At 36.3% G+C, this 25030-nt stretch overlaps 1 protein-coding gene across 2 annotated transcripts in view; it reads right to left on the bottom strand.

Moving 5' to 3' along the window:
- Positions 1-16987: 16987 nt before the first annotated feature.
- LOC107517800 (24-hydroxycholesterol 7-alpha-hydroxylase) overlaps positions 16988-25030 on the bottom strand; it is a 67784-nt gene continuing 59741 nt past the window's right edge. Inside the window, exons 11-13 of one of the 2 annotated variants that reach the window (XM_016158933.2) lie at positions 21552-21639; positions 19770-19838; positions 16988-18577 (exon numbers count right to left, since the gene is read on the bottom strand). In XM_016158933.2, coding sequence (XP_016014419.2) covers positions 18461-18577; positions 19770-19838; positions 21552-21639 — 274 coding nt within the window. In that variant the 3' untranslated portion in view covers positions 16988-18460. The remainder of the gene's footprint in view (positions 18578-19769; positions 19839-21551; positions 21640-25030) is intronic. The other variant, XM_016158934.2, reaches the window with a different exon arrangement.

The following is a 25030-nucleotide window of genomic DNA, read 5'->3' on the forward strand; positions in this document are numbered from 1 at the left end:
ATTTTGTACCTATAATATAGGACACGAATTTTACTTCTTCGCTAATTGATTCAATAAATCAGCACTCTCTGAGTCATCATTGTGGGAACAAACAGCAAACATTCTGTTTTTTCCCATTGAATCTCCACTGGGGAATTAAAAAATCTTTTAGAGGGAGAATATATAGTCCTCAAGCAAACATTTCAGAGAGGCTGGAATGATACTCTTTTTTCAAGCCCTTTACATTATCTTGACTCCTCCTCTAAAAGGCAGGATATGATGATTACCATCCATCCTTCTTTTCAGATGAGAAATGTGAAACTTTGAGAATTAGAGTAATTTGCCTAAAATCGCCTCTAGTAAGTGATGAAGTGATGGAAGTGAGTGTGGGATTCATATGGAAAACCTCAAGTGTCTGCCATATTTTATTGATTGCTTTATACTAAACTGGACTAAACCAAAGGCAGATCTGCCTGAATGCTGTTAATTCTTATGAAGCAAAAACAGAAGAAACCAAAATATATTCCCCTTTCACATCAGACAACTTAAAAAAAATTTTCAAGTTGCCAAAAAACTAAACATGAGCAACTCTTTTATTGTTCAGTGGGTTTAAAGTGGGTAACATATGTAAATTGCTATCTAGAGCTTATTTTAAGTTTCTGATAAGTCTGTGTAAAATATCCCATCTTAAAATCACAAGGCTTACAGGCAGAGGATTATCTTCCTCCTTTTCCCTTTGTTCCTAAGTTCTATCTTTAATACTACACCAGTATTTTTCAAACTGTATTTTGATGTTAATAAGTATACAGAGAGAGGAAAAATTAAATTTAAAATAAAATGTTGAAAATTAGTGGAGAAAACATCAGGATACACGTAATACATGTTATTCTACTTTTGGAGTTCTCTGAGGCTTTAATACACCAATGTTCCTGGACTAGTTCACAGGATATTTGGCCACAGAATGTTTATTTTTGGAAGGATGCGTCTATAACTATCTTATGTCCACTAGGATATGCTTTAGAAAACATTACCCAATAAAACAATTTCATTTTCCCTGGAGATCCTAGAGCCTCAGGATTTGCAAGTTTTGCAAAATCTAGGAAAAGAGCCACATCTGTGACTAAAACTGTGTGATTATTAACTGAAGAAAATGCTTCCAAAATGAACTAAGTAGAGCTCTATTAATTTAAGTCAAATAAATGTAATGCAGTGTTTGTCGAAGAAATTTTCAACCGTAAATCTAGATTATCCTATGACTAGTTCTTCTTTATCACTCAGAACTTCTATGACCATCTGATCTAAAGCCTTTTTTTGTGCTCTTCACATTTCTTGAGTCAATTTGTATCAAATAATCCTGTTTAATTTTTCTCATAGCACTTAATCATAATCTGAAATCATTTTGTTGGTTTGTCCATACTTAGAATCTAAGATTCATGAAAGTTAGTCTTATTTACATTTTGTGCAACTACTACAGTGCCAAGAATATATATAGAATAATGAAAGTTGTTTCATTCATTTACGTATTTATTTATTCAAAAATTTTACTGAATACTTTCCATGTGCCCAAAAACATTCTGGTTCTGGATGCAATGGTAAGTAAAACAGATGTCAGTTCACTGAATTGTTTATACACTGGATTTTTTTTTTGAAAATTAAATAAGAAGTTGCATTTCTTTTGGGAATAGAATATTTTATACATTTATTAAATCAAATAATTATAATTATTATTTTAAAAATTCAAATTATCAATAACTTATTTACCCAATTCTGAAAACATGAATTTCCATATGATGTTTTTATTGTAGTTTGTTTTTACTTGTTTAAAGTAGAAGGGATAAAGTATTTATGCATATTACCTCATGTAATCCTGAGAGCCACCTGTGGAGTAGAGACTATTACCTCTAGTTAATACATGGAAAAATTGAGCTTATGGAAATGACTTATTCAAGACACTTAATTAGTAGGTAAGTATTACCTGAATATAAGACCAGAAGATCTGAAATCAAAGCCCACTTTCTTCTCTACCACAACCACTGCCTTCTTATGATATTAGTATAATTCAACAATTATTAACAGAGAAAAAAGTTAAAAGCACCAAATAAATGACTGAGACCATGGGACCCTTGTGTCCCATTTTGTAACCATGTGAATTCTCTTGATTTTTTGCATTTATGCTCCCTTTCTGAGCTTGGGGCAGTGCACATTGTTACATTCCAAAGATCTTGTCAGGGCCCTATGTAGATGCCTGCACCACCTCATTCTGTCATTCTGACACCTACTGTCTTCTTGATGCATAAGACTAAGCAGTGCATTTTATTACATGGCTGCTGCAAAGGGAGGACAAAACCAACAAAAGAGCTGAAGGAAACCAGACAAAAGAAGAAGATAAGGAGAAAAAAGTCAAGTTCAAATGACCTAGTTTTAGAAATTGTTTGGTATTTCATTGTTCAAGTTACAAAATTTGTCTTGTTTTCTGACTGTTCAAGTTCTGCAGTAGTTTGATGTGTCGACTTATCAGCTCTTTTTGCCCTTCTAGGTTGATGACACTGTGGAGTGTCACGCCAGTCCTGGACTGCTACCTCAGGCATTCTTAACATGAGATCATGAGCTCTGGTATGTTTACATCACCGCTGTTTTGGAATTTTCTGTTACATGCAAACAATTATAAACCCAACTGAGACAATTGGTGTACATTTTTAGTATTAAAAAACTAAATTTTGAAAGAACATCTTGAGATTTGATTGAACGCTTAAAGAATTGGAAAGGGGGCGATGTAAACGGTAATGAGAAAAAAATAAGAGGAAGAGGAAGAACAACGATGACAACAGAAACAGGAACAATGGCAGCAACAAAAACATCAACAACAAACAACAAAACAAGAAGATGCCTTTCAAATATAGACTGAAACTCTTCCACTGACATTCGAATAATATTTGTCAAACTTTGCAGGTCCCCTTATTCATTGAATACAATTTTCCCCAAAGATTTTATTATTACATTCTGTTGTCATTCCCATCAAAACCCATAAAGTCAAGGTTCAAAGTTCTTATTGCATATAATGGTCAGTAATGGCTTTACCTTTTAAGTTCACTTGATCAAACAAATAGCTCATTTGTTAATTAAATTTTATTGGTTACTACTTACTAAACTTAGTGTTCTGCCAAGGTTTCTTCTTTCCTCTCTGAGGCCAAAATTTCCTTGGGGTTTGTATCTGACTTTAATATATTTTTTAAGCTTCAAATCGAAATTCCTGCAAATCAAAATCTGCCTCCTTGATGATCCAATCTGGAGTAAGCTGGCCCTCTAGTTTACAGGTCTGAGCTCGTGTATAGACTAGTTAGAAGGAGCTTGTGACAGGATGATAACCATTCCTTAAAAGAAGACTATTTTTCTCCCCACACTGATATTCGGCTAGGGTACTTAATTTGCTTTCACCATTAAAATGGGAGAAAATAAAACTGGAGAAATATAAAGGTTTCCCTTGACCCCAGATTAGTAAACAATTCTCTGGCAGAAGAGAAAAACTAAATGGAAAATAACAGAGATAGGCCACAGAAAAGAGGAAAGGGGCGGTGGCGTGACCTGAAAGGAAATGAAGATGGTCCAGCCTCTGCTCTATCAACACCTTGCATTAGGTACAATTGGGGACCAAAAAGGAGCCAAGTGAGTGCCCCGTGCCCCACTTTTGTGAGCCCCGTACATCTTGTCTACTCAAGAGCCACACTAGATTTTCTTCCTGCTGGCCTAAAATAAAGATGTTCCTTAGTGTCTTTGCTTCAGCCAAGTGCATTGTGTTAATAATCACCTACCCTGTTCTCCATCATGACCACATCCACCACTCACTGCACTCAAAAACCTCATGGGTTCAAATAGCTCATGGGTGGAGAGATGTTATTGCTAAGGGAAAGGTTTTGGGCTTGGGACTTGGGTGGGCTAAATATATTCAGCCTGAGATTGTTCCTGAACTAGCACCGTGGTTGCATATATCTTCGTTAAGCTTGAATTTCACCATTGTTCAATCTTTTGGTTTGGCAGCAGTCCTCAGATTCATATGCACTATCTCTCCTGCAGTAACTAATCCCTGGCTTCATGTGCAGGTTCCAGTGCCTGCAATGACTACACCACAGCATTTTTTTCTTTTGTACTTGAAGTCAGCTCAATCCTGGGTCTGCCATATTTCTTTGCCTGCTTTCTTTTCTGCAAATGAGCCTTTTTTTTTTTTTTGTAGCATAAGAATTCAAGAGTTAATCAATTTCTGAGCACTTACTAATCACACCTCTGCACTCATGCTCTCTTCTTTAGTAGAGCAGAAGTCTTGAGTAAAGAAGAAAAATAAAAGAAAAGAAAAATAATGTTTAAGAAAACTGTCCTGGAGTTTTATGTGCGAAATCTTGTTTGTCCAAATCACAGAGAAGTACTGCAGCTGTCCCTTTTCTCCTCAAACTATGCTGTTTGGGGTTTTTGAAGCTAGTGGTTATATTATTATTGATTTGTACCAAATGGATGCCTAGCAACAATCAAACTGCTATATTAAATATAAAGCCTCTTTCTGAAGTAGCTCAGAATTACAAAAACACACTCGTTGAGACAGCTCTTAAAAACCCATATAAATAGAACATAAAAAATTTTAAAATATGTAAAGAGATTTCATCACATTCCATTTATTGATGGATGAACTACAGTAAACCAAATCAGATAAACTTTTAATCTGGTTTGAATTAATTTTGTTTCATGTTATTTTATAGTACTTATACTCCAAAATAAGAAAACTCAATTTGTTTTCTTCATAGTATGGTAACAGAAATAAGTTTGAAATGATGTTAATTTAAAACATATTTAATTCTGATCCAAAGGACAACACAGCATTTATGTCGTACAACTCTTACATAAACATATAGGGTAGGTTATCTGCTGGAACTAACAATCTCAAATTTTGAGGCTTTACATGGTAAAAGTTTCCCATCTTTATATTTCAATGTAGGTTGGACCGGACAGAGGTACTTCTTCTCCACAGAGTCATTCAGAGACTGAGACTTCTTGCATCTGTGCCCCCACCATCTCTTAGGGCCTCTGAGCCATTCACTGAAACCCTGATGGAGGGAAAGAACACAGTGGTGCCTGGAAGGTGTTTTATAGGCCAGAACTAGAAAGAGTGTCCACCACTTTTGCCCATGTTTTATTGGTCAGAACTCAATCACATGGCCACATCTAACTGCAAGGAAGGCTGTGAAATGTAATGCAGCTATGGCCCCAGAGGAAAGGGAAATTAGTTTGGAGATCTCAGTGAAGATTGGCCAATGCTCTTTGCTCAGCAAAGGTATTCCAGGGTTAGAAGAAAAAGGGACTGTACGAAAAGGAAAAGACACAAAGCAAAGGGTGACAACAATGCATGCCCCATATTTCAGAAAGTCTCAGGAATATGTGGCCTCTGTGCATGTGTGTGTGTGTGTGTGTGTGTGTGTGTGTGTGTGTGTGTGTGTGTATTGGTGGGAGTAATGGGTGACTATTGAGAAAAGAAGCAGATAGTGGATTCAAATATACTAAGAGGAATATTTCACAGAAACTAATCATTTGGAAGAATATGTGGAAGGTTGAATAAATGTTTTTTCTCCAACTATGCTATGAAGCATTATAAATGTTATTTATTGTTTAATGGTGGCTATTTTGTTAGAAATGTATTGAAATTCTGTAGCATCTACTATACTTGCCATTTACCACAAATTGATCCTGGATATTAGTCCTATTGGCTAATGGAATGTTGATGGGATTCAGTGGATATTTTCAGAATGAAATCACTGGAACATTTTGATAACATGGCTAACAAGCCAGACAAAGTGAATGCTTTTTATTATAGTTTAGTCCTCTTTCTCCGATTATGTGTTATTCCTCCCAATGATGGCAGTGATAAGAAGTATGAAAACATTTAGAGAGAACAGATTTTAAAGTAAGAGCTAAAAATCACTAAGTCATCCTCCCAGTGGACAGCACCACTCCAAGATATTTGAAAAGTCTCAGCTATGTTCGGGCTTATAAATTATTGGAAGAGATGATTGCCTCAGTGCTTAGAGTTGTGGAAATTTGAAAGGCTTTAATGTAGTATCTCAAACATATGTATGACTCACTCTGTTGGAGTAAATCTCTGACAGTGATCTATAGAAGAAGCAAAGACAAAATTAACAGCATAGATTCTTAAGTCAAAATGTTACTTGTGTACCTTTAGGAAAGCTATTCAATCCCCTTGTGAGTCAATTGCCTCTTTTGAAAAATGGAGATGATATAAGTGCCCACATCATAGGATTGTAATAGGTATCTGATGTTAGAAGATCTCCTGAGAGGGAAATAATCTAACTCCTCTAATAAAAGGGACATCATTGAGGGCAGGGTACATCTCTTTATCTCTATCTCTGTCTTTGTCTCTGTTTCTGTCTCATCTCTATCTCTGTCAGCTCTAGCTCTAGGTCTAGTGATAGCTCTCTCTTTTCCCAGTGCCTGGCACTCTTTTGATTCATTTTGGGTGGTGAATGAATGAATAAATGAATATCCTCAAAAATAGTTTTTGACTTTCCGTGAAGCCATCTTGAATGACATATTATAATATAGAAAAAGCTCAGCAAAATCTCAATGTGTAGAATCTGACAAATTGGATTGTGGTTTGGAAGCTCATCTAGAAATATTTTTATGGAATTTAGTCCATTTATGTTTCAAACCTGGACCTATGGCATGGGGATAACACCTTATTTTTATTTTATTTTGTACTTGCTTTTCCTTTGGGTCAGATGAAAAATTTAACACAGCATGGGAAAGAATGCTGGGAATGCAATTTGGGGCTAACAAGTTTTTTTTTTTTTTGGTCTTTTATGTTTGGTTTTGGTCTTTAACGGCCCCCAAAGAGTATGGAAAAGGCAGCTATAGGATTCACTATGGCCTCTTCCACAAGAGAAAGAAGAGGGCATAAAGATCTCTAGAAGTGAAGTTAGGAAAGAACTGAAGTTGTTCACAGCAAGCTAGTTGAGGAGAATGTGAATTACATGGTCCTCAGATAGAAGGCTTATTTGTCTAAAACTACAAGTAAGAGTCAGGACATCTGTGACAGGAAAAAGCAGAGTGGCAATGCTCACAGCTACTGAAGAAAAACACACTTGAGTTTCTGAAAAAAATGACAGCTAGAAATTTCCTAGGTCTAACAGTGCTGAGAGCTGCAGTAAATATTGACTTTAATTTGCAGGGAAGCTTATGGGGCTGGGGAGTTGATTCAGATATGATTTTAATCATTATTTTATCTTACAACTGTATGTCATTCCATAGGTTATATAGAAGTTATATAGAATTTACACTGTATTTCAGTCTAAATGGTAGAGTAAGGTAGCTATTGTCATTGTCCTTGTTCGTATAGGCTAGGAAACTAGGCTGAGTGAAGTCAAGTGTAATAGAGCTAGTACATGCATGAGCCAGATTTAGAATGTAGAGGTTTGGATCTAAATTCAGTGTTCTTTCTATTGCTCCAAACTGCCTTTCTTTTTATTCCTTTCATGACAAAAGATGTGTAAAGGCTCATAGTTGTGACTTATTTACCACACAACTTCTGCGTCAAAGGGCCCCTATGAATGCAGTATGTATAGCAATCCGAGGACACAGGGCTTCTGGAGAGTCTTACAGCTTCTCTAGTCGAACCCAGTATTTTCATATTACACAGAAGAAATCAGATCCATAAAGTATGATTCAGCTATTAGCCAGTTTTTCTTCTAAGCCTCATGATTCTGTGTAGAACTTAGGCCTCCCTTTTTTTTATCCTGGGCTTTCTCAACAGGAGAATGAATGGAATCATAAATGGAATCATAATATGTGGTCCTTTGTGCCTGGCTTCTTTCACATGTTATAGCATTTATCAGTATTTCATTTCTTTTCATTGCCAAATAATATTCTGTTGCATGGATATGCCATGTTTTATTTATTCATCTATCTGTTGATAGACACCTGGGTTGTTTCCAAATTTTGGCTGTAATATGTTGTAAACATTTGTGTTAAAGTTTTTGTTTGAATACCTATTTTCAGTTCTCTTGGGTATGTATCCAGGAGTGGACTTTCTGAATCTTACGGTAACTATACTTAACCATTTGAGGAACTGCCAGACTGGTTTCCAAAGCAACTACATCATTTTACGTTCCTACCAGTAGTGTATGAGGTTTCTAATGTCTCTGTGTGCTCAAGAACACATGTTATTATCTTTTTGAAGATAGTCATCCAAATAGATGTAAAGTAGTATCTCATTTAGATTTAAATTTACACTTCCTTGATGAATAATTACATTGAGCATCTTTTCATGTGCTTATTGGCAATTACAAATCTTTGAAGAACTGTCTATTCAGATTCTTTGCCCATGTTTTTAAATAGGTTATTTGTCTTTTTATTATAGAGAATTACATCATCTGTAAATAGTGACAGTTTGACTTCTTCATTTCCTATTTGGATGCCTTTTATATCTTTTTCTTGTCTGATTGCACTCGCTATCGCCAACAGTGGCCTTGTTCCTGATCTTAGAGGGAAGGTTTTTAGTTTTTCACCATTAAGTATAATGTTGGCTGAGGGCTTGTTATATATGGCCTTTATTATGTTAAGGTATTTGCCTTCTGTACCGATTTTGTTAAATGTTTTGATCATAAATTTGCTGTATCTTGTCGAGGCTTTTTCTGCATCTATTGATATGATCGTATGATTCTTATTTTTTAATTTATTTATGTGGGGTATCACATTAATCGATTTGTGTATGTTGAACCATCCCTGTGCCTCTGAGAAGAAGCCCACTTGGTCGTGGTGTATAATCTTTTTAATATGTTGCTGTATTCGGTTCACTAGTATCTTATTTAGGATTTTTGCATCTGTGCTCTCGAGAGATATTGGTTGTAGTTTTCTTTTTGTGTGTTATCCTGACCAAGTTTTGACATCAGGGTAGTATTGGCCTCATAAAATGAGTTGGGAATTATTGCCTCCTCTTCAATTTTTTGGAAGAGTTTGAGAATAGATATTAAATCTTCTTTGAATGTTTGGTAAAATTCACTGGTGAAGCCATCTGATCCTGGGCTTTTACTTTTTGGTATGTTTTTGATGATTGTTTCAATTTCCATACTGCTGATCGATCTGTTTAGATTTGCCAGTTTTTCTTGATTCGGTCTAGGAAGGTTGTATTTTTCTAAGTACTGGTTCATTTTTTCTAGGTTATTAAATTTGATGTTATATACATTTTCATAGCATTCTTGCATGATCCTTTGTATTTCTGCAATGTCAGTCATAATTTCCCTTCTTTCATCTCTGATTTTGTTTATTTGTGTCCTTTCTCTTTTTTCTTTAGTGAGCCTAGCCAGGGGTTTGTCAATTTTATTAACCTTCTCAAAGAACCGGCTCTTTGTTGCATTTATTTTTTCTATTGTTTTTTTGTTTGTTTGTTTGTTGTTTTCAATTTCATTTATTTCTGCTCTCATACTGATGATTTCTTTCCTTCTGCTGACTTTAGGCTTCATTTGTTCTTCCTTTCTTCCTTTCCTAGTTTTTGAAGATGAAGCGCTAAGTTGTTTCTTTCAGGTCGTTCTCGTTTTTTGGAGGTAGGCTGTAATGATATGAACTTTCCTCTAATTACTGCTTTTGCTGTGTTCCAAAAGTTTTGATATGTTGTACTATCATTATCATTCGTTTCTATGCATTTCTTGATCTCTCTTTTTATTTCTTCTCTGACCAAGTTATTCTTCAGTAGTATGTTGTTTAATCTCCATGTATTTCTGGCTCTTTCTCCTTTCTTTTTACTGTTGATTTCTAGTTTCAAGCATTATGATCAGAGAATATGGTTGGTATGATTTCAATCCTCTTATATTTGTTGAGGCTATCTCTGTGTCCCAGTATGTGGTCAATCCTTGGGAATGTTTCATTTGTACTAGAGAAGAATGTATAAGCAGCTATTTTGGGATGAAACACTCTGTAAATGTTAATTATGTCCAGTTGGTCTAATGTGTCATTTAAGGATATTATTTCCTTATTGATTTTCTGTTTGTATGATCTGTCCATTTCTGACAGTGGAGTATTTAGGTCCCCTACTATGATAATGTTTTTGTCTGTTTCTCCCTTTAGTTCTGTTAGTAATTGCTTTATATATTTCGATGGTCTCTGATTGGGAGCATAGATATGAATAAGTGTTCTGTGTTCTTGGTGCATGATTCCCTTTATCACTATAAAGTGTCCCTCAATATGTTTCTTTACCTTTTTTATTTTGAGGTCTATTTTGTCCGATATTAGTACTGCTACTCCTGCTTTTCTCTGAATGACATTTGCTTAAAATATCATTTTCCACATTTCACTTTGAGTCTATATTTGTCTTTGGAACTGAGACATGTTTCTTGGAGGCAGCACGTGGTTGGGTTTTGTTTTTTGATCCAATCTGCAACTCTGTGCCTTTTTTATTGGTAAGGTCAGTCCATTTATATTTAGGGTGATTATTGAAATATGAGGTCTTCTTATAGCCATTTTTATCTTTTGCTTTCCGGGTAGCTTGGTGTTTCCATTGCTTCCCTGTCCTTGTGTTTGTGTTTTCTTTATTTTGGTTGGCTTTTGTGGGTTTTCCCTCTGGTCCTTCTTGTTTTCTGTTATGTAGTTTGGTTTTCAATCTTTGACATGCGGTTACCATTATAAATAGGTAAAGGATAGTTACATATATACAGTTATCCCCCTTCTGCACGTGACTTATCTCTATTCCCCTTTGTGAATTTGGATCTTTGAATCCTCTCCTTTTCAGTCATTGTTATCTCAATTTGTCCCTATGTATGCTGAATGTTCATTACTAACTTGCTATAGCAAATCTCTTCTTATTTTTAAGCTTATAATGTCCTGTTCCTAGTAAGGGTTGCACTCTGCTCTGCTTTCATCAGCCTGCTAGTCACCTTACTCCTAATTATGTATTTTTTTTTTGTCATTTTGTTTTAGGTGAGCTGACCCTTCTCAGTATTTCCTGTAGTGCAGGCCTTATAGTGGAGAATTCCCTCAATTTTTGCATGTCTGGAATGTCTTTATTTCTCTTTCATATCTAATGGAGAGCACAACTGGATACATTATTCTTGGCTGGTAGTTCCTTTTATTTAATAGTTTGAATATTTGATTCCATTCCTTTCTGGTTTGCAAGGTTTGTGCTGAGAAGTTTGACGATAATCTAATGGGTTTTCCTTTATAGGTTACCATCTACTTTTCCCTGGTTGCCCTTAGAATTCTGTCATTGTTGTTGATTTTTGATAATTTTAATACAGTGTGTCTTGGTGAAGGCCTTTTTGGGTTGAGATAATTGGGTGTTCTACTAACTTGAATTCCAGCTCCAGCTCATTCCTTAGATTTGAGAAATTCTCATCAACTATTTTTCTGAAAATGCCTTCTATTCCCTGCTCCTTTTCCTCCCCTTCAAGAATTCCCATTATTCTATGTTTCTTCTCCTGATGATACCAGCTAGTTCTTGTATTTCTTTCATTATTTTTCATTCTTCAGTGTCTCTCTTCTTCCTTCTGATTTATTTCTACATTTCTGTCTTCGATATCACCAATCATCTCCTCCATGTGGTTGACTCTATTTCTCAAGCTTGTTATTTCATTTTTCAACTCTTACAGTGTGTTCTTTATCTCCAGAAGATCTATTTGGTTCTTTTTGAGGGTGTCAGTCTCCTTACTAAAGAACTCATTCTGCTCATCTAGTTGTTTTTTCAATTCCTGAAATTGTTGATATGATTCTTTTTGGATCTAATTGAGTTTTTTCAGAAGTATCATCTTAAATTTTCTGTCATTTGTCACATATTTCTATCTGTAAGCTTATTTTCTGGAGATTTTTCTCTTTCTTTCTGGGATGACATCACTTTGGTTGTTCATGGTGTTTAATGAACTATTTCTCCCCCTGGGCATTAATGGAAATGCACTCTGCTTCCCTCCCCCGCCTCGCCCCCGAAAGAAGTTTTATTATATAATGGTCCCTAGCCTGTTGCAGAGAAGGTGTTTTTCTTTTGGTTTCCAGTAGCCTCTTGGACCTCTGCTCTATATAAAGTCTTAATAATGTCTTTTTTTCCTTATAGATGTTTAATCATGTTCACTACCCTCAATCTCAGTTCCCGTCAGTGTTAGGACAGTTTTGGTAGTGTTTGCTCAGACTCCCCTGGGGCTCCATGGTTATCCTTCTCGGAGGGTATGGGGGAGGGGTCCTCTGGGTTGGGGGATGGGGGCTGCAACCTGGCCCAGGTTTTGCAACTGTAGCCCGTAAAAATCAACTGTTGTTTCTCTGCCACCCCTGCTTGTCTGCCATCCTGTTTCTCTGCCTTCTGCCCTGATGACTGGGCATTGCCACTGACTACGTGGAGCTCACATCTCTCCCAGGCAGGGCTGTTCAGGGAACTCCCTGCAGCTTCTCTCCTCCCCCTCCTCCTATAGGGAGCTGTGGTGGCTGCAAGAGGCAGCTTCTTTGTTTCTCCCAGTCCCCCTGCTCCTCCCTGCCCCAACACCTGGGGTTCTGACCCGTAGTAGCTTTTATGTGTAGATCCCATGCTCAGATGCGATGGTGTGCAGTTTGAGCATTTTTTGTTGAAGTTTAGATGCTTGCCTTATTGTTGTTTCAGGGGGAGAGATCTGGGAATGTCTCTCTGTCTCTCACTCTGCCACGTTTTCAAATATTAGGTTTTCAACATAACAGTTTGAGGTGGACACAAACATTCAGACCATAGCACACTCTAAGTGTTGTCTTTTAACTCTTTTTTCTTTCTTCCTTTTTTTCTTTTTTATCTTTTCATTTTCCTGTTGGTGTCATTTGGAGTACCAAAGTTTTTAATTTTGATGTTAAGTTTATTTTGTTGCTTGTGATTTTGGTGTCATAGCTAAGAAATCTAATCAAAGGTAATATTTACACCTATGTTTTCTTACAAGACTTTGTAGTTTTAAATTTTATTTTTAGACCTTTAATCTATTTTGGGTTTAATTTTGTATGTGGTATGAGGTAGGAGTCCTATTTTATTATTTTGCTTGTTGATATCCAGTTGTCTCACACATGTGTCTTTTGAATTAAGATTATGTACTATGCCCATTTAACATGTGAAAAAACTGAGGCTCAGGAACTGGAATAACTGCCTCACTATTATGTGGAGCTAAGGGGCCAAGCTAGAATTTGAATGTGCATCTTCTCATAAGATAACCAATAGTCTTTTTGTTACACAATAGTTGTCTCCTTATCCCCTATTTCCAACCACAGAGAGCCTTGGATATCAACTAAAATTTTTTTTTTACTAATTCAAATAGTTATTTTATTTACTTTTTAAAGTAGAAGGAAATATCCTCTTAAACTAGTTTTGTCATGATTAGTCTCATATGTTAAACAGATAAGGAATATTACATTAGATATAATGGAAAATAATTTATGCAATCCATGAATCAAATTGATAAAATATACAGTGGCCAGTTAACAGGTTGAGATGGAAAGAATGAATTGCTTTGTTTGCTTTTGGACAAACTTATTTCATAGTGAGGAAAATTAAATAAAAAGAGAGAGCAATTTAAAATAATATTCCTGATTATCATGCAGGAAAAGGTCTTAAATCATGCAATGTATTTTAAGAGTTAAATATTTTTCTTGTTCTTACACTTTTGCATAAGGAATTAGTGATCTAATACTACTAAGATTTTTTTTGATAAAACAAAAAATTTCAATCTTAATGATAGAGTTGATTAAAGTGACCCAGTCAACAATATTATCTGACATTTGTTTTACACTTATTAAGGCTAGGATTTGTGTTAAAGTACTAATGCAAGTCATAGCAAGCCTGAAGAGTTTGCCTTATTAGTTTCATTCTTGTTCAGAGACTTAGGGAGAGCAGTAACTTGCATGAGGTCAAAAATCATAAAGCGGCAGAGTTGGATTTTGAATGCAAGTTATTAGATATCAAACTTTATATTCTGAACCTCTATGCTCTACTCTGTTTATAATTACAAGCACAGTGCCTAGTACACAGTCAGTGTTCAATAAATAGTTTGTTGTTTAATGTCTTTTATATGAGTTAACCTATGTGACTCAGTTAGGAATGATTTCGTATGGCAATTCTTTCTTATTTAATTAACCAATTGGTTGCTCATAAAATTGAGTACAACAGCTGAAATATAATTTTGAACGTAATGTTATGATTTGAAAAATGTTATTTCCTAGCAAGCATATCCATAAAATTATTTTAGTGGGATCCATTGACACTCTTGAACTGGTATGGCCCATATGAACTGGAACTACGTATTCCTGTAAATAAAATCAGATAAGAGAAAAGAGAACTAAGGGCATAAAAAGAACAGAATCCAGAAAATTTCATTTCTGTGATTGTGCATGTAGGCTAATTTCTCCTGTGGTAGTAAACATCAGTGGTTCTTGCTCAAACTATGAGGACTGCAGACTGAAGGAAGGACTCTTCGGACACGCAAAGACCCAGGAGGCTCTAACTTCTTGTTGCTGCATAGCTCCCCCATCACAACATCATGGGAAGAGGGAAATAAAGACAATTTATATTCCTATGTCCTGTGTTTCAGCTTGTAATCGACACTCATCATTTCTACTTATAGTCCATTGGCCCAAATTGGTCATGTGATGCTGTATAACTATCAAGGCACTGGGAAATTAATTGGAGGAAGCACCTAACATTCAGAGGGCCAAGCAGAGCTTATCTAGTCATGTTTTTCAAAATGTGCCTCTTTGACCCCTGGGTTCTCAGAGGTGTGTAATGAGTTCTGCAAACAATAAAGTGTTGAGTTAAATTTATCATCTTTTATTTATTTATTTATTTTTGGTTGGGAGATCTATAAATTAATAGATCATGGAAAGAAAAGTTTTCCAGCTGAAAGAAACTGGAATTTTACTCACTTGTTCCACTTTTTCGTCTTTGAAGAATCATTCACTTAAACTGTCTCACCCGGAGGGTTGTCTTCACTAGCCACTGAACATCCTTCAAAGGCACATAACATGACATTATTCCAGGTTGGATTTCAGCTTCTTGAGTAGTAATATCAAGATGTTAGTCTAATATTTCTACTTATGCATTATGATTCTAAACGTGTTTATTTTCAGCAACAACAATAACAAAAATCAGAGGAGAGCTTGCATGCATTGTGAAGCAAGCACCACATTCTTTCTTTTAGGTCCTGTTTTTAGAATTCTTCCCAAAATTTCAAGCCCTGGAAGACAAAGCTTAAACTAAGACCATTCGCTATTTAAGTAGTTCTTGTTTATGTCAAAAGAGAAAATCCATACATCTTCCTCACCCTATGGACATTTTGGGTCTCTAATTACCAGGGTGATTTTTGTAAAGGAATAAGGTAGAACACTGCTCCAAAAAGAGCCAAATGCTATTAACAGGTAAGGCATGCTATAATATAGCATTAGAATTTATAACTTTTGTTCGATATTTACATTTATGTGCCCTTTACTGAAAAGACGTATTTTTATAAGATATTTTTCTTGAACCAGTGAATGGCCTCCTCCCACATCTGCTAGGTTTCATTCTAGGCCAGTCTGTGCACAGTTCTCACAAAGGAGTGGGCGGGGCTTCTGGGAAAAAAAAGCTGAGGATGAGAGAAACTGTAATGCACACCAGAAGTCCTTTTCCTCTTCCGATTGTAATGTAGGCTCTACAAAAATTGGCTACTCCTCTTCAGAGAGTTAAAAGGGAACCAAGAGTGTGGATTATGATGACATAAAAGGTACTCTCTCTCGGTGGTAACATTTTTTTTTTTTTTAGGAAAGATGCAATGCTGTTTAGTGTTAGGAAGACATGTTCTAGAGCCAGACTCCCTGGGTTCATCTGGCCTCTGCCACTTACTAGCTGTGTAACCTCGAGTAAATTGCCTAGTCTCTCCAAGCTCCATTTCTCTCATTTGTAAAATGGGGATAGTAATAGAAACAAATTCAATGCACTGGATTATTTTGGAAATAAAATAAGTGGATAAATAAAATGGGATTAGCAAAATTCTGGGCACATAGTAATTACTCAAGTGATAAAAGGTCATACTATTGGTTTCTAGAAAGTAGTAGGCATTTTGTCAAGAAAACACATAGTTTATACAAGTTCTATTCTTGTCAGTAACAATTTATAGCTATTTATTAAAATACCAAAAACTAAAATTTTAAAACAGAACTGTTTTTTTTTTTTAAATTATCCAACCCTAATATTAATGAAGAAAGATGGAAACATTTAGTCAAAAAACATTTTTGAAATAAAAGATACTGTGCTAAGGAAAGCCAGGTGTCCTGGTCCACTCCCATCTGCAGACTCCTGGGCTACTTCATCAACAGGTGTGTGGTCCCTGAGCAGAAGGCTCACCTGCACCTCATTTATGGGTGCTGTCCGGAGTCCTCCACAGGTGCAAAACACAAAGCCAGAATTCGACTTAGGAAGTTAAACTGTGAAGGATTACTCCCTGCTATGATCTGAATGTTTGCATCCACTGCTCCCTGAGCCCCCAGCCCCCAAATTCGTATGTCCAAATCTTAACTCCTAAAGTTGATGGTATTAGGAGGGGGGCCTTTGAGAGATAATTAGGTCATGAGGGTGGAGGTAACCTAAGCCGGATCAGGTGGAGGGAGAAGGAAGTGGAGGCAGAAGAAAGCTGATAAGTAGAAATAGTCAGTTGGGGAAACAGGCTTCCTGTGAAGCCGAAAAATAAGCGTAGTGGGAATAAATGAATGAGAGAGCTGGGACAGTAGGTGGCTTTGGCCAGAGGATAGACTGTCTTGATTTAAAATTTCAGAGGACAAGCAGTTAGGGGTGGAGTGACAATGTTTAAGTGTGGCCATGTGAGGGATCTCAAATTTCTGGTTAGGTGAAGAAACAGAATTCTGAATGTAGTTTTGATTATATTTTAATACAAATGTGAGATCACCTCTATGCAGAGCACCCTTGTGGAGGCAGCTATTGTGGCACATGTGATAACAAAAATCAACCTTCTTTTTCATTGTTCAAAGACATGGACACAGATTATAGCTTCATTTTTATTTGGTAGTCTGGAACAGAAAAGTTCATGTATTTACTGACAGAATTGCAGAACTAAACGGTGGTGCATTCTTTTTTAAAGCAAAAACTTGTCGGGTAGCACTCATCTTTACCGAGCAGTAACAAGGAGATAAACACTAGCCCAGAGTGTTTGCAAATTCAACCTAAGTGTATATAATATGCAAATACAGCGTTTCACTGTGGGCCTCAACTGCTTAGGAGGACACACCTTCCCTGAGGACACGCCTGCCTTATTTAGCGGAACCTGTCAGGCAGATTACAGCCTATAACTCTCACATCTGCTATGGACTTCTTACACTTTCTTCAGCCCCTTCAGTCTCCAGACCTCTATGCCTGATAAGCTAAGCTACAAGCTGCTAGCTAAGCTTCAAAATCATTGTATTAGTCTGGAAGAGTTAATGTACTCTAAAGTACTTAATTTTCTCCTAGGGAGTCATCTGCTTGTTGGTAGGAAATAGATGACTAAGCAATCATTATCAACCTCACGAGATAATTCTAGCAGGGGAGCAAATAATCCAGGGGACAACAAGCACTACACAGCTTACTTATTGTGAAATAAAAGAGACAAGTAGCATTTTATCGAATATTAGAGGACACATCATGATATCACTGATCATTCTGTTATTATTGCTATATATTTCCCCTGAATAATGACAGAATTTCTTTTCTGGATTTCATAGTAAATATTCTAGGCATAAGTCTTAAGTAACTGAGCCAAATGTTATTTGTCTTGACATATCTGTATTTCTATCCATTAATAAAAATATCTCTTGAACTATAATTACAAACACCTTGAGTCAAAAGAGTGCTTTTACCTTCATTAAAATACAAATCAGTGCATCAATGAAAATACATTTACTGAATATGCCTTATAAAGAAAGTGCCATCCTAGACGTGGTAGAGTGTGGAAATCAGTGTAGGACATGATCTCTGTCTTCTTAGATCTTAGAAAGCTAATTATTTTACTCATACTTTTAGGATTAAACATGTTTACAATAATGAATTAAATTAGTAGAATTTAATAATTCCAATTGCTAGTTAAGAATCATATTGAGAAAAACAGACACTTTCTAGAAATCACTATTCAATATATTTTTAGAGTCTAGTCTTTTTCAAAATAGAAATTTAAATATATTGCCATCATGGTGAATTAATATACAGTTTTCATTCAAATGACATTACTTCTATTTAGTTTTGATGCAGTTTTGAATGAACCAAATTCCACCTTCTTAAGAAATGCCTCTTCCTGATCATTTAAACATCTTCTATGAACCATGTAGTCAGTGAGAGTGATGTCAGATTCTTGGTCTACTCTTGAGACCACATATATAAGTGCCATTTGGACATTTTCTTGAACCAAATACTAAAACGAGGGTCAGCAGCATGTTTTAGTCAAGCTCAGGTCTAGGTGCTGCCAGGCTAGTGGATAAGGGGCAGTCACTCCTCCAGAAGGCCCTGGCCCTCCTCAGCCCCAGAAGATCTCAGTTTTCTTTGTTTATATTCAATTCGGCATTGTCCTTCTGGCTGCTGGACACCCACCAAATGGAGAGAACTCTAAAAGGAGAAATGCAGAAGGAATATAGAAATTACAGACAAAAGTCGATAGTTTTAGACCTAAAGTTTATTCAATTATAATGATCCCTAAAAGGTACGGAGTTTATATTTGGAAGACTGGAAGTGTTTGCTTGATGAGTTTCACATCAGCAAACATCAATTTGAGCCTTCTATTCAAGGAACAGAAAAGAAGGGAATCCCTAACTCTTATAGCAATTCCTTCACCGTTTCATATGCCCCGAGGCTACGGGCCTGCCACCCGCCCTTCATCTTTGTTTGGCTAAAGAGGATACCACATATAAGGCTCTTTCTACATTTCTGGGGCCAAATTGTGACACCTCATTTATAATTGGATTAGATCTTTATGCCACATATTATAGATGTTTGAAAAGCAACATGGTGTTGGTGAAATGAACCACCATTATACGGTACTTAAGATCGTAATTTCCAAAAGGGTATTTTGCAGATTCTATTCTGATTTCTTTCTTCCTAGTCATGAACAACAACAACAAAATGAATGTGTGTGGAAGTGAAGGGAGGTCAATTTATTGCAAATAAAATGAAGAGGCTGTTGAGGCTTGGGGAGCTTAAAAAAGAAAAAAACAACAACCTGTTCTGCCAGCATTGAGGGTTGAGGGGGAGATGGGAAGTGAGGAAAGAGAAGGTTGATTCAATTTTAGAACATCAGTCACCTTTAAATGCAACAGGCCACAGAATGGGCTCCTGAGCAAGGAGAGTCTTAGGGGAATTAAAAGAATGAGGGCAGGGTTTCCATGGACACCTAGAAACTGCAGCCACAATTTTGTGTCTATGAAAAGGTGTGCATTTTTCTAGAAGTAGAATCCTTAGGTATTATGAGAATTTCTAAGGATCCATAGCTGCATCCCCGCTCCCCCGACAAAGTGAAACAGAATAAAGCCAACCAACCAAGTAAAACCCCCATTGTGTTAGCAAAAATGTGTTTGTTTTTGCAAGAGAATTGAAGTTGGTATTGTTATGAATGTTCATAGTAAAACAGCTCCCATTGCAGCATCAAGACCCTGCTGCCCAATCATGGATCTTGGAGAGCTTTGTAATGTTTCCTTATTGTTTGTTCTTAATGGGACAAAACCGAAATTCAGTTAATTTCTTACTATTCTCTGAGGTAAAATAAAACACTAGGATGTTGCAAAATTAAACTAGGGATTCTCACATTTGATTTTTTGCTACGATGACCAGTATATTGCTTTCGGGAAGCTGATTTCCAAGTCCAATGATCTCCCTGCATGTGACAAAAGAGTGTTCAGAACGTGCCCTGGCAACCCATCTCCTCTCATAACCTACAAGAGCTTGGTAATTTGAAGGGGATTTACTGCAGTTTTTGATAACCTCATTTGACAACTTAGTAAAACAAGCCCAATAATTAAATAATTTTAATTGATCTTTCTCTTTCAGAATAAGAATTATGTAATGAAATACCCTTTGAGATCCTGAGAATTAACTTGCACTTGTACTTTTGACAAACTGAGATATCATTTCTTCAAAAAATGTCCTTAGTAGTATCAAAACAGAAATAGGATGTATGTAGACTAGTACAACAAATACAACTAATACAATTCTTAGCAAGGAAGAAAGTGTTGATAAAAATCCTGCCTAAAATTCTAGTCAAAATTACTGATCTCCAGGGTTAGGTGTCACATGGTTTTGATAAATGTCATCCTCCTGATCTGAAAAGGCATTTCTGTGTCCTCTTGCTGGTGGAGAAAATAGTTGAATGCTGAGTCAGTCCTAGGCAAAATTGTGACATCTAACTCAGGGAACAAGAACTAGTATTTGATGTCCGTAAAGCATGACCCTGATCTTCATTTTGCCAACGAAACTATACTCGGCTGAGAACATTTGTGAAGGGTATTTCCCTTTCATTGTAGGATTTTGAGAGCTCTTCATGATTTAGTTACTTGTACTTAAAATAGAACTGTGAAAGGAATCAAAGTGCTGAAAAATGCATATTTGTGAGTAGTACAATATTGTCTGTGTCACTTATGTGCTTCCATAATTTCTATTGAAAAGTCACCCAGGAGTTTTATTTGTCCCTCCATACATTAGCCTTATTATATCAAGTGTAAATCAAAGCACTGTGCATGAAATTCTATGTGAATAGTCCTGAGATTGAAATACTTAATTTTGAGCTTCACTCTCAATTCAAATAGCACCTTTTATCCAGTTTCCAAAATGACCTCCAAACATTTGGAATTAAATTAAACTTCCCCCTTTTTTCTAGGACAGTGGTCCTCAAAGTATGGTATCCATACCGGTAGCATCAGCAGCACCAGAATTTGTTAGAAATGCAAATTCTTGAGCCTCTCTCCAGACCTATAGGATCAGGAAATCTAGGGGTGGGGCCAGTATTTTGTGCTCTAACAAGGTGCACAGGTGATTCTAATGCTCTCATCCATTTGAGAGCCATTGGTCTAGGAGAACAAAACTACAGAAACACAGAAGAGCTAAATTGTTAGAAAATTCAATGGTCAGAGGTCAAAAAAGGTCATGGCCTTTTCATTTTTCTTCACGGTGTTTTTGTTGGGTTAATTTTCTTCTATTTTATTGCTCTCCAAATGGACCAAGAGCTATGACTTGCCTCCAAAACTGATGGTCCACTTTTGGACCTCCAGACATACCTTTCTAGGGAAACAAGCCCAACATCAAGGCCATGTTTATTTAACCAGAAAAACGGTTTAAAATTGGTAAATTAATAGAAGAGCTCCTAACACTAAGGAGTGGAAACACTGCTAGCAAGTCCTGGTCTGTGATCAAAGGGCACATAGATTAGATCTGGAATTAAGGGAGTATTTTCTCACTGGTTCAATGTAAGGCACCTGTTAAGATCAGGCCTAAGTGATGTAATCAGTAGCACATCCCTAGTAATTAAAATCAAGAAGTTAAAGTTTATATCAAATTTGAATGTCATACTTTTCAAAATTCTGAAAACACTTACCTGTTTTGGCAATGGGTCTAGAAGTCTACAGTCATAATAATAAAATAATAAAATAATACATGTTTCAATCTCTAACAGAGCAAACCACCTGAAAGAAAAATACAAAATCTTTACTGGGTTGTGAAAGATGCATAAATATCTACCAATAGAGAATATCTAGAAAGTAAACATATTTCAGAGCAAATATGCTCTTCTTTACAATATAAATATTTACTATTAAAAGGATAGAGTAAGGAAGAACTTACTCTTTTCTTTTATAGGCACACCTCATTTAACTGCATTTTACAGATGTTGAGTTTTTTACAAATTGAAGGTAAGGCCCTCCACCAGCAAAAAGATTACGACTCACTATGTTGTGATGGTCTGGAACTGAACTTGCAATATCTCTGAGGTATGTCTGTATAAAACTGTCTACTCATTAGGTAGTTGAGATGATCACATTGCTTAAAAATGTATGTAACATGCTTAGCCAGTAAAAGTACTTAACTCTCTTAGGTTTAGATCTGTGCTTTCCAATATGATAACCATTAGCTACATGTGGTTATTTATATTTTAAAAAAATTAAAATTAAACAAAAAAGTTCAGTTCCTCAGTTGTGTTAGCCATATTTCAAGTGCTCAATAGCCATATGTGGTTACTGGATAACTTACTGGACATATTTATAACATTTCCATGATCTCAGAAATTCCATTGGATAGTCTTGTCTGATCTAGACTCTTATTGCCCACTGGAAATTATTGCCTAAATGTTCAATAGGCACCTCGAACTCCCCATAAATTATGTACCTGTTCTACTGCATTAGTTTACCACCTACTTCCTAAGACACATACAAATACAAACTAAAAAACTGAGAAAAATATAAATGGAATTCTGCTATTTTTTTTCAACCTAGTGGATTGTTTTGAGCTCCCCTCAGGGTATGTAAACCATTTAGAGGTCATAGCCCTTAATGAATATAATTAGTCCCACAGGTTAGAAAACTGGAAGTCACCAGAGACTCAATCCTCTCCATCACCCTCCATAACCAATTAGGCACTGAGACTGTCTGTTGTATCTTCTAAATACTTCTCCAGTCCCTCTCCTTATTCCTTTACCTCCAGTGCCTCTGCTACTCCCTATGGTTCTTCATCATTTATTTCCTGAATTATTGAATTAGTTTAGCTTTCAGATTGGTCTCTCTCCTTCCACTTTGACTCCCTCCACTCTATCCTTCACTCTACCACTTAAGTGAACTTCCTAAAACATAAATTGATCACTGTATTCTCATGCTACACACACACACACACACACACACACACACACACACACGGTCAATGCTTCTCATTTCCTTCCAAATACAATACAAGAATAGAGACAGCCCTTGAAGATCTTCCCTCTAGCTATTTCCCCAATAGTTCCTCTTTGAAACCCATGTCTTGTCACATCGTATACTCCCATGTTCCCTGAATGGTGATGCTCTCTATTCCAAACTCTTTGTCTGAGGCTCAATCTTCTCTGGAGGCACTCCTGATCACTTGCTTCTGGACTGAGGTGCCCTTCTTTTCCACTTCTGGGGCTCCTTGTGTACATCTCAGCCATAGCATCTATTGAATTATGATTGCTTATTAGCTATTTCTCTCACAGAAGAGGAATTGCATTGTTGGCCTTAGCACAGTGCATAGCACACTACTGGTACCTAATAAAGTTAACTGAATAAATGAATACATGATGGAAGGTCATGCCTTTTATAAAGCAGATTCAATTCTTTGCCTTTTTCAGTCTTCTTTGTGTTTCTGTGGCACTTTACACATCCCTCAACTCAGCGGTCCCCAACCTTTTAGGTACCAGGACTGATGCTCCTATGAGAATCTAATGCTAGATGATCTGAGGTGGAGCTTAAGCAGTGATGCTAGTGCTGGGGAGCGGCTGCAAATACAGAAGAAGCTTCACTAGCTCTATGGCTGCTCATCTCACAACAGGCCACAGACCAAGTACCAGTCTGTAGCCTGGGGGGTTGGGGACCCCTGTCTCAACTGATGTCCTTATCCTACAATCCTTCTATAACCTACTATATTACAATTAATCGTTTGCCTGTCTGTCTTCATTTATATACTGTAATCTTCACAAAAAGCAGGAACTATGTCTTATTTATCTTTGAATCCTCAATGTTCATTGATTGAATGAGTGAATGAATATAAATGATCTAATATTCATATATTAGATAATTAGGTTTGTTTCCCACTGGTATTCTTGAAGCATCTTGGCTATATTCTATTTCAACTGAAAACTGGAACACAAGGGTGTTGTTATAACCCACTTGGATCAATTCTTCATGACTATTTATGATGCAAATTGAACCCTACTTGCTTGTAAATGCTAAAGATAATTTATTCCAACAGAATTTACCTGGCTATGAAATCGAACACACCTAATCTTAACTGATTCAGTTCAAATTAAGCAGCAATTCCAAGAAAAAGTAATTTCGCTAATTTGTGTACAGGTACAGAATTTCTCATACCTAAATTTTTGTCAATCTTTTTTACAGATTAGAACTTCCACTTCTGGCCAGGGTAGAGTAATAGAAGTCAATGTTATCCTTCTGCTTTAAATAATTCAGAAATTGGGCAAGATTCACAGTGTTGGGTGGAAATCTCAAAAAAAAAAAAAAAATGAGGTGAGCTCTATGCCTGCTCCAGTTTACAGCCTATAGCAGTTTCCAGGTAACAGTGCAAAGAGAGAGCCCACACAGACCTGATAGTCTCACTTAATTAAGTAAATACAGATCAAGGTTCAGACAAGTTAAAGAGGAATAAATGTCAGAGAAGAGGGAATTTCACAAGAGTGCTCCAGAGAGCTACACAGGGGGTTCTCTGGGTATTTGGCTGAGTACTGATTTCTGCACGTGGGAGAAGAAACTACTGAGGCTGGAGAAGGAAGATGAAAAAGAAAGCTAAAGAGCACTAGGCTGCTGGATAATGCCCAGAGGTCACATAAGACATGGAAGTCTGTGTTCTCACAAGATAGAGTGGAAAGATCTTTCAATACATGGACCATTGGATAGAATCCTTAAAAGGGTATTGCCTTAGTATGAAATTATAGCATCTTAAATTAAATGCCACCCTGCATTTACTTTAATAAAGCCAAGAAAAATAAAGCCTAAAGCTAAACGAATATAGTAAAATCTAGTACCCATAACACTTAAAATTTATGTTTTATATCTCTTAAAAAATTACCAGGCCTGAAGAAGCAGGAAAATATGACACATAAGCAAGAGAAAACTCATTCAAAAGAAACAGAACCAGAAATGATAGATATTGGAAATACTAATTAAATATACTCCGCATGTTCAAAAAGGTAGAAGCTGGATGAATTTCTAGCAATAAAAAATATATATCTTCAAAAATAATATACTGGGATTAACAGAAGATAAGACACTGCAAAAGAAAAGATAGTGAAACTTAACAAACAATGGAAAATAGCCCAAATTATGAACATAGATT

Source organism: Rousettus aegyptiacus, unplaced genomic scaffold, assembly GCF_014176215.1.
Source record: "Rousettus aegyptiacus isolate mRouAeg1 unplaced genomic scaffold, mRouAeg1.p scaffold_m13_p_1, whole genome shotgun sequence".
In the NCBI taxonomy this organism is placed as follows: Eukaryota; Metazoa; Chordata; class Mammalia; order Chiroptera; family Pteropodidae; genus Rousettus; species Rousettus aegyptiacus.